The 10,334-nt window shown below is 36.8% G+C and overlaps 2 protein-coding genes and 1 long non-coding RNA gene across 3 annotated transcripts; 2 read left to right on the top strand and 1 right to left on the bottom strand.

The window, feature by feature from the left end:
* Positions 1–283: 283 nt before the first annotated feature.
* On the top strand, positions 284–5,902 carry LOC111278313 (E3 ubiquitin-protein ligase UPL5-like). Its single transcript, XM_022864959.2, has 3 exons — positions 284–2,275; positions 3,633–4,222; positions 5,212–5,902. The coding sequence occupies exons 1-3, from the start codon at positions 430–432 to the stop codon at positions 5,473–5,475; spliced, it is 2,700 nt and encodes an 899-aa protein (XP_022720694.2). The 5' UTR covers positions 284–429; the 3' UTR covers positions 5,476–5,902.
* A 192-nt stretch (positions 5,903–6,094) lies between these two features.
* On the top strand, positions 6,095–6,448 carry LOC149517711 (uncharacterized). Its single transcript, XR_016344195.1, has 2 exons — positions 6,095–6,203; positions 6,280–6,448. It is a non-coding gene; the product is annotated as an uncharacterized LOC149517711 (long non-coding RNA).
* Positions 6,315–7,920, bottom strand: LOC111278314 (uncharacterized). The gene is made up of 2 exons (XM_022864960.2): positions 7,823–7,920; positions 6,315–7,119 (listed from the first exon to the last, which is right to left on the bottom strand). Exons 1-2 carry the CDS (start codon positions 7,835–7,837, stop codon positions 6,679–6,681), a joined length of 456 nt encoding a protein of 151 aa, XP_022720695.2. The 5' UTR covers positions 7,838–7,920; the 3' UTR covers positions 6,315–6,678.
* Positions 7,921–10,334: the final 2,414 nt, after the last annotated feature.

Below are 10,334 nucleotides of genomic sequence, written 5' to 3'. Positions count from 1 at the left end.
TTTTTTTAATTAATAGAAGAATTCAATTCATACAAGGAAAACAAATTAGAGGAGTTAATTTTATGAACTGGAACACACCACTGCTAGCAGTGCATTGAAGTTACGGCGAAGACATGATCATAGCCGTCCAAAATGTGAACAAATCTAACTTGGCGCCCTGATCAAACAATCCCAGAAACCCATTTTGGTAATTTCGAAAAAATAGCGTAAGATTAAAGTCTTAGGTGATGACGTCAGGGCGGTAAGTTTTTGTAGGAGGAGACGGCATTTTCGATCCTTTCCCATTCATTTTCTTTCTTTTTTCATCTTCACTCCTCTCTATCTACCCTTACTGGGTCGGAGGGTTTTTTATTTTCTGTTTGTTGCGGCTTCTTGACCATCTCCATGTGCTCTCCCCCACCGTAGCAGGCTGGGGGCTCCCACCGTCCAATGTCTCTCATCCAATCCCCCGCCGTTGATCAATTCCCCAACGGCTACGATCACCGGCTTTCCTCCAAGCGCAAGTTTGACGATTATGCCCTTGCTTTCGATGACGACCAGGACGACGAGGCACCCTTAGTCCCCGTCAGAATGCGAAAAGACGATCACCACCACCACCTTCACCATCAGGACAGCCATCCAATCACAGCCGTTCATCCCTCGTCGAAAGACCCCGCTTCCTCCTTCCCTGGCTCTCTCATCGACTCCCGGCCTTCCTCATCCGATGCTCCCTCATCGTCCGCCACATCTTCCTCCTCCCGTATCCAATTTTTCATCCGGATGATCTCGGAGGGCAACACAATCGTGGTCCACGCTAATTCGGAGGACACTGTGAAATCCCTACACGAAAGGATTCGGGCTATGACCGGAATTCCAGTGATAGAACAACGCCTAATTTATCGCGGGAAACAGCTCCAGTGGGAGCAATCTCTAGCTGATTGCGCCATCCAAAAGGACGCCGGGCTACAACTCGTGGGCCGTATGCGATCGACGGACCACCCACAAACCTGGCAGGTCATGGACGACATGATCTCCCTCATTTGCCGCCTTTGCCGAGGCGAATTAGTCCCTTCTTCAACCAAACGCATCAAAGATTGCATTGTCAAATTCTTCACGATTACTCCCAAGGACGATAACGACTCTGCCCCGGCTCACTTGCAGATATTTATGGCTTCTTCGGCTCCTGCCGCTTTGGTAATGCTTTATATGTCTCCGATTTATGGCAATAAGCAGTGTGCTGATACTTCAATAAGACACTTCTTAACTTCGTGTAGGAGTGCGTTATCAAAACAGCTGCATTCTTATTGTGCACCAATAGTATTAGAGTTTTGCAAGTTACTTAGGAAGGTTGTTAATGAGGATAGTTTGTATGCTTCGTGCCGGAGTACACTCGGGGTGTTGTTGGAAAGTGTTGGTACTTCCAAGGGTTTAATGCTGCAAGAGGTTAAAGGTTTGGTTGTCTTGCAAGACATTTTCCCTTTTGTTAGTGAGTTGGCTGATAAGTTGTCTAAGGACTTGGATTCTAGTGTGGATTCTACCACTAGTGGGGGACCATTATCGAGTGATGTCAGGGATTTCACAGCATTCTTGAACCCTTTGCGGTCTGCCATTATTGAGCAAGTGGGCATTGGGATTCGGATATCAGTTGAGTGGCAAAAGAAGGATTACAACCATCCTCCCTGTGCAGAGGAGATTAAGTTTCTTCATTCTATATTTAGTGATTTGTTGGATAAGATGGAAAAATGCCTTGTCAGAGTGGAGGAAAGCTTTGCTACAAGAGAAAGCAGTGAAGGTGAATTTGTTCATTCAGGGTCGTCTCAGTATCTTGCCATTTTGAAGGAACTGAATGGCATCTCGAAGCTTTATCAGGGTGCTGAAGAGCAGTTTTGGATGGTTTTGAGGAATAGAAAATCTTCGTTGTGTTCCTTAATAATTAGATTCGCCAGGCGTAATGATGATAATCGGTGGCTACTTGAGCACAAGGATGTCACTGATTTTGAATCCAGGAGGCATTTGGCCATGATGATGTTTCCTGAGGTAAAAGAAGATTACGAGGAATTGCATGAGATGCTCATTGACAGATCTCAGTTATTGGCAGAATCATTTGAATACATTGCTCGTGCTGACCCTGAATCACTACATGCTGGTCTATTCATGGAATTTAAAAATGAAGAAGCCACTGGTCCTGGTGTATTAAGGGAGTGGTTTTTCTTGGTATGCCAAGCTATATTCAATCCAGAGAATGCACTTTTTGTGCCTTGCTCAAATGATCGCAGAAGATTTTTTCCTAATCCTGGTAAGTTTCCTCTGAACTTCCAAACTTCTTTCAATTACGATCTTGCCTCAAGATTATATATTTCTTTGTCCTTGTTGTGCAAGAGAGATGATTTTTCCAAGCTCCTTGTGAAATATGAGATAATTACAAGCAATAATTAATATATTTTTGATGCAGTTATTATATTTGTTTAAAAATTGTGCTTTTTAGCCGTTTGATATAAATATAAACAGAATGAAGATACGAGATGCTTGACAAGATAGAAGAAATGAATACTTTTTTCTGCTCACCTTATGTCACTCTTCTGTGTCAGTGTTCTCTTGTTTTGATAATAAACATGGATTGTGGAAATAGAAAAGGTAAAATTCTTAAAGTACAGCTTTTATTAGTTTTAAAGTTTAAGGACTGCCTTTGCAACTAGTACTTGTTATATTACGTGCGGGCTCTGACGTGATTGAAAGCACTATTACCACCTCATGTCAAACGATATGCCATGAAAAAATAGTGCATCAATATTTTGCTTGGCAGAATGTCAAAACAGGTGAAAACTATTGATACTTTGATGGATGCTTGGTGTACTTTGTAGATTTTCTTAATAATGTAAAGAGATATTCTCTTGGTCCTATTAAGTGTTGAGGAGTTCAAAGCATGCGAGAATGTTGCACTAAACTCTTATTTCCTTTTGCTCAATTTTCTTCCTATACTTTCTCTACCTATGATTTATTTCCAATCTTCATTGGGTTCTCAATCGGTTTTAGATCCTCTAGTTTTCATTGGTTTTGGGCTGCTTTAAGAACAGTTGTTTCCTTTCCAAGCCTAAGCATGATTTTCTATGGAAATAAAATGAGGCTTCGTATCTCTCTCCACTGTTGTAAGCTTCTTGTTCTGTTGTTCCTCTATATTACTCACCCTCTGCAATTTAGGCCAAATATCTAGCTACACAACATGACATAAGTGGTTATGCAAGATGTGTCTGACATGTTGGACCTAGCTCCTCATACATTGCAACATCTCAATTTGAAACCCTCCCAAAAGCTACTATGTCATCACTATTAAACAAAGACAGCAGCCAATTATTAGCTTGAGTTTTAAGATAAGAAAGAGGGAGAAAGGAGAATGAGACAAGAATGGGAAACAATAAAAAGGGAGAGAGAGAGAGAGAGAGAGAGAGAGAGAGATCTGAGATGAAAAGAAGTAAGAGAGAAAGTAAGTCTTTGAATCTAGTGGAAAACGAGAATTGTTATTTTTGTATATTTTAAAAGGATAGTCCGCGATGCAAATACCCTATAATATCTTACAAGTTACGCAGATTTCCTTCTTACTCTGACCCGGGTTATATGTAGCTTATGTGTAGCTTATGTGTTTTCTTCTATTGCAGCATCTAGGGTCGATCCTTTGCACCTTGAGTATTTCAGTTTTGCTGGCCGTGTGATTGCGTTAGCATTGATGCATAAAGTGCAAGTGGGTGTTGTCTTTGATCGTGTATTTTTCTTACAATTGGCTGGAATGCATATATCTTTGGAAGATATACGAGAGGCAGATCCATGCTTGTATAACAGCTGCAAGAAGATTCTAGAGATGGATGCTGAGTTTATTGATTCAGATGCTCTAGGACTGACGTTTGTTAGAGAAGTTGAGGAGTTAGGATCCAGGAGAATTATGGAGCTCTGCCCCGGTGGGAAAGGCATTGTTGTAAATAGTGGGAATAGGCAGGAATATGTTAATCTTCTTATTCGGGATCGCTTTGTAACATCTATTTCTGAACAGGTAAACCATTTTTCCAGAGGTTTTGGCCATATTCTTTCTAACTCAGGGCTCCAGGAGTTATTTTTTCGAAGTTTAGAGCTCGAGGACCTTGATCGGATGCTCTATGGAAGTGAAAGTCTCATCTGTGTTGAAGACTGGAAGGCACATACTGAGTACAATGGCTACAGAGAAAATGATCCTCAAATAACCTGGTTCTGGGAGGTATGGACATACAGGGTTGTGTTTTAATCATACCAAAGTCTTGTTATCCTTTTTTTTTTTTTAAATCTAATTCTTTTTTATTACTTTTAAGTTTCATGCTCCTTGTCACACAGTCACAGTCTTGTTTAAAAAACAGGGACCTAGGGAACAAGGGTGAATATGTCTTGAATTAAAGAAACATTGACAATAATTCTATAAGTAGTTAGAAAATCGCATCCATAGGCTTTACTTCTGTCCTGCCTCGATTGATGGCTTGATTTGTTGCAAGTCACAGTCAATGTTTGCATATATGTGCCTAGATTCTTACATTTTTTGATTGATGCATGTGATAGGGTTTTACACATGAAGGATGTCACTTTATGGAGCAAGAGAAAAAATTTGATTGGCAGTTGTAGCTTTTTCCCCTTAAAATAACAAATAAAAATGTCTGGAATAAAAAGCAGATGGAAATTGTTGAGATTGGCTGACTTGAGAGATTTATAAGCCTTTTGGAAATGCAAGATTATTCATTTATATCAAATTTAATCAATGAAAGCATTTTGGAGGTTTTATGTTCTTATATTTGAAATAAAGATTTAAAAAATGTTTTGAAAAGATTAAGAGCTGAACTGAACTAGAACAGTGATTGAGAGACTACCGCAGGAGGAAGTCCACAATGTTATTGATGTTTATGAGCTGACTATTAATGCCCAAGAAGTAGTATGGTGCATAATTCTTCAGCTGCGAAAAGTATTCCTGATAGTACTAATTAAGTTTAAGGCAATGATGAAACTGTTGTTAGATGATTTCTTTAGTATTTTAGTTTTTGTCGGTTTGGAGAACCATTATGCAGGTTTTGACATCAACCTAATGTATCAATAGATAAAAGCAGAGTGATGAAGTGGGACATTGCATTAGCTATAGTTGTCTTATTACTTAGTTCTGTGAGCCGACAAGTTTTTCTTATTTTCCCCCGATATTTTACTTGCTCATGTTCAAAAATATTGCAGATTGTTGGGGAAATGTCAGCAGAAAAGAGAAAGGTGCTCCTTTTCTTCTGGACCTCGGTGAAGTATCTTCCTGTTGAAGGTTTCCGTGGTTTAGCTTCTCGGCTTTATATTTACAAGGCTTCGGAGTCCCTTGAGCATCTTCCTTCTTCTCATACCTGCTTTTACCGGTTGTGTTTCCCACCATATCCTTCCATGGCTGAAATGCAAAAACGTTTTAATGTTATTACTCAAGAACATGTTGGCTGCAGCTTCGGTACCTGGTAAAACGTGGGTTGCATTTGCATTTGGTGTAGAAAGGGCTTTTGACTGCATGTACAGGTTATAGGATAATATCATCTGCTTCATCGTTAGACTATATAAGAAATGATGTAGTTAATTGTCTTTCCTTCATGAGATGTCATTGCTTCTTTTTTTTTTTTTTTTTTATCTCAAATCAACTGTTTATATAGGTATAGCATAAATAGGGCAGGGGGCAAGATGGAAGAATTGCTCACTTGCATGGACTTTGCTGGCATCGGCTACAGGCACTTTCATGTAATTACACAGTTGTGCAATGACATCTAGACTCACAGAAAACCTCTAAATAGTCGTCTCTGCATATCTCAGATTTTGTTTCATTTGACTTATTATCTCAGATTATTGGAATATCTTAACTCTTGTTCTGAATAAAAAATTTTGGCCTGTAACATAATTCTTTCTGCTTGTGATCTGCTTAGCATGGAAGGGTTGGTTTCATTTTGTTTCAAACCCACTTGCTGAAACGAAAGACAAATTCAGGAATGTTGAAATATTCATGCTGATCAAATTGAATTTACTTTTCTCTGTTATAGGAAACGAACGAGCATGATTGGCAAACATCGTATTTAAAAAAAAAAAAAGTTTGGGAGGTGGTGCCTTGCTAGCGTTGCTAACAGCTGAAATCCATTCCGACAGCAGCAAGAGCACTCACCCATTCCCGTGTACGCATTGCCACCAACGTCACGTTAATCAGGGTGTGGATGTCGTATCGGACTTTGGGTTGTTTCTCTATGTTCTTTACCACATCTAACAAGTTTATTTGTGATATAGATTAGTCAGCGACTCAGCGTGAAAGGGGACTAGAATTTGGACAAAATCTTTATTATTGCAAATGCAGAGATCACATCTCATCACACCATCATATCAAACTCATCTTGGAATCCAAACAATACATACACCCATACCCTTCATAACAACTTTAATTCCTCCTAAATGTAAAGCCCATGTGATTTCTTTCATCGGCATGGTATGGATGCATGTTGACAAATGTAAGTTTAATATATCAAACCCCCGAAGAAAGAAAGAACGATAGAAAGAAAGACACTCCTCATTCGCATCCTCAATGGCAATATAGTTATAATAATAGAGGCACTCCAACTTTGCCAACTTTAATATGCAACCTATAAAAGAAACCCCTCAAACTATGCCATGATCTTCTCTATAGTTGCTCTATTCCTCAGCCTTCTCAACAGGAACTTCTTCTTCTTTTTCAGCTGCCTTTTCCTTCTCAATTGGTTTCTCCTCCTCTGCTGCTGGGGCTACTGGTGCTTCCACGGTGGGCTCTGTGGTCTCTACTTTGGCCTCCTCTGCAACTGTTTCTGCCAGCTTCACCTCTGGAGTCTCTTCCTTTGTCTCCTCTGCGGCTTGCTTCGCTTCCTCATCAGCCTTGGCTTCTTCTACAACTTCTTTGGTATCAATTTCAACCTGAGCTTCAGCTTTGGAAGCTTCGCTTTCCTCTGCAGCCGGGGCATCTGCTGTTGTTTCCTCTGGTTCCGCAGTCACTGACTCAGCCACGGGTGCTGCAGCCGCTGGCTCCTCTTTTGGTGTCTCCTCAACCTTGGTCACCTCTGGTGTTTCGTTCTCTGGCAATGCTGTTGCAGCTGGTTGAACCTGGAAGTGCCGAGAATCATTTTATTCCGGATGATTTAAGATGTTAATGAAAATTTGTAGTTGATCAACGATCATTGCCATAGCGTGTCACTTTAATCATGAAATTGACCACTGAGATCATTCAAAGCAATGATCAACTAAGATATTAATGCTGTTTTAAATGCGAAAGGATGAATCATTTAGTTTCATTGCATTAGTGAACAAGACAGAAAAAGATTAAAAAGGTAGCTAGTGAAAGATATATATAGGATCCTGCGCTATATATCAGTTGAGCATAGTGATAAAGTTTTGGAAGGACAAAAATGAGATCGATGATTAACTACAAGAGAAGAATGATGATAGCCATCAAATTGTGCTTTTACAACTGCACGAGAGAGAGAGAGAGAGATCTTCTGTTGATTGTTTATTCTCATGCACAAATCTAAAATCTGCTGGCAAAGAGCCTAAGATGGACTCTATACCGTTGAACCCAGTGATCTATGTAGAACAATCAGATTATTATTATCAAAGATACAAAATTATTGAATCAATGAAGACTGATACATTTCGTTTGAGCAAGATCAGATACTATAATTCTAAACGATAAGCTTGCACATTAATGCAGGTTGGAATTAATTCATGATCTTTTATAAAGATATATCCATACAAATGGATTCAATGAGGAAAAAAAATTGAACAAAAATACTATTAGTAGTTTGATTACCTCAACACTGGCCATTTGGGAAGCAAATAGAGAATTTGAACAGAAAGAAGATAGAAGAATATATAGTGATAGAGATGAGCAAGAGTAGAGTGTGGAGTGAATATATGATGAATGTGAGAGGGTATATATAGAGATGTAAATGAGTGGTTTTAATTAAAGAATTGGGGAGAGGAAGAGCATGAGCATTTGAAAGAATCTTGGCAATTTGGCTGGCACCTGACACTTAGGCCCACCACCCCCCGGCCCCAACAAAGACATTATTAGGGTGGATAACTCAATTCGTTTTCGATTAATTTTGATCCGATAAATCGATTTTTTTTCTTAAATTGAATTTTGGATCAAATTGGATAATACTAAAAAAAGGTCGAATTCGAGTTTTAAATAAATTCGACCTGATATTATATAAAAATAATTTTTAAATTAATATTTTATTTATATATATTTATATAATTATATATTTAAATATTTATATTTACAAAATAATATTTTATATTTTAAAAAATAATATTTTATTAATTTCGATCGAATCAAATATGATTTATATAATATCATATCAGATTTAAGTATTAAAAAATTAAAAAAAATTAAATCAAATCAAATTCGAATTTGACAAATATAAAATAAAAACAAATTCAAAATAAATAAAAATCTGTTCTGACCCTATCTATTATCATTTCTAAATATTACCATAACATTATATAGTTTAAGTGTATCTGCTTTTTCTAAAAAAAAATTCGTAATATTAATTAATAAGATTTGTAGATATAATCAATCAAATCAAATAGAGTTATAAAGAATGACTAATTGGTGGAGTCCTTTTCCCAACCTTCTCACATCAGCATCATATATAAATATAAATATATATATATATATATGTATATGTTTCTTTCTTTGACTCACTATCACGCTTTCATGTTCTAGCTATTTCTTTTGCTTTACTTTGTTCAAGCGGATCCAAATGGATATACTTGCTTTATGATATATATATATATATATATATATATGATAAATCTACGAATGAAAAGTCTCTACCTGCCTAATTGTTGAAGAATATTTGAGTAATTTGAAATTTAATTTATATTAAGAAGCTCAAATATTCGGATATTACTTATTTATTTATGAAGCTATATACATAAAATTTTTGCAAACTCAAATAATCTCTCATGAATGAATGAATGAATGATTTCATGAATTAATATTTATATTCTATAAATCCAAATTGGCATTTTGAATGCATCAAAAACCAATCAAATAACTAAGAGATATGTATATGATTTTATTTTACGTTCATAGGCCATGGGTTTGCAGTAAGCACAAAAACCTATCAATGTACCACCACAAAAATTTGTAGTCAAATGTTATCATAATATATATATGTATATATAAACCTAATAATTAATTAACTAGACAATACAAAATGGATAATAATAATAATAATAATAATAGTATTGGCGCACCAAAAAAAAAAAGAATTAATTGTGTGTCACCTTTGTTTTGTTGCTGCTATTACCATAATGAGCAATGGTTGATTATTTTTATTTATAGCATAACAAAATGAAACGTCCTTGATGAGAGTATAAATATATATACATATATATATATGGGGGTGTAAAAATTTCACTCGGTCCTCATTTAAATTTCATCGTATTTTTTATATAATATAATTAAATTTATCATATTATTAATTAAATTTAAATATTAATTTTAATAAAATTAAATCATCATAAATTTTTAATAAAAATTTTTTTAATTATAAATATAATAATTTTTTTCAATCATAATTATAATATTTTTTTATTATTACTTTTAATCTCCCCGTAATCACAGTCACCAGTGCTGCGCAAATGACATCCAACTAGGGGATGGCCCACTCTCCATTGGAATGAAAGAATTGCTGCCGTGGGGCCTGCTTTGAGAAACCGCTCTTTCTAAAAATGAACCTTTGTGGGTTCCATTCCAGATGCTTTCCAGCCCGGATTCTCGTGACACTGGCCCCACTCCTTAGCCGTCTGAATTTGCCACGCATGATCTTTGTCATCCATCTGATCATGTCGTCGTATAAAGCCACCACCCCTACTTCGTTTTTACCAAAACACCCTCAGAATTCCAAGACTAATTACTTTCTTTCAATCTCGACTAAATTTTGTCACTCAATTTACGTACTTGCTACGATTGCTACGACTACTGTCCCTATAATAATTCACCGTGGGTCTCCTATATTAACTTCAATTTTGGACGTAAATGTCTGACAATGATGCATCGAGATTCGTGTAATCATCATTATCGTCATGTTACAGGATTCTCACTATTTTTATCCACCTAGTTTTAGTTTGATTTTTTTTGTGATTTCAAAAAAATGGTTTTTCTGTAAAGCGATGGAAAAGTTTAGACGACGGTGAGAGTATGGTCCCCAAAATCAAACGGACCCACGAAAGAGTTTGAGCTGTTCTACCGATTGGAACAGGGTACATGTAATGTTCGATGCTGGGACAACCTCAGTCTAGACTCTAGT

The sequence above is a fragment of the Durio zibethinus genome, chromosome 8, assembly GCF_047325235.1.
Source record: "Durio zibethinus cultivar Kanyao isolate XHJ-2024 chromosome 8, ASM4732523v1, whole genome shotgun sequence".
Classification (NCBI taxonomy): Eukaryota; Viridiplantae; Streptophyta; class Magnoliopsida; order Malvales; family Malvaceae; genus Durio; species Durio zibethinus.
This window is presented reverse-complemented; position numbering and strand designations above follow the sequence as displayed.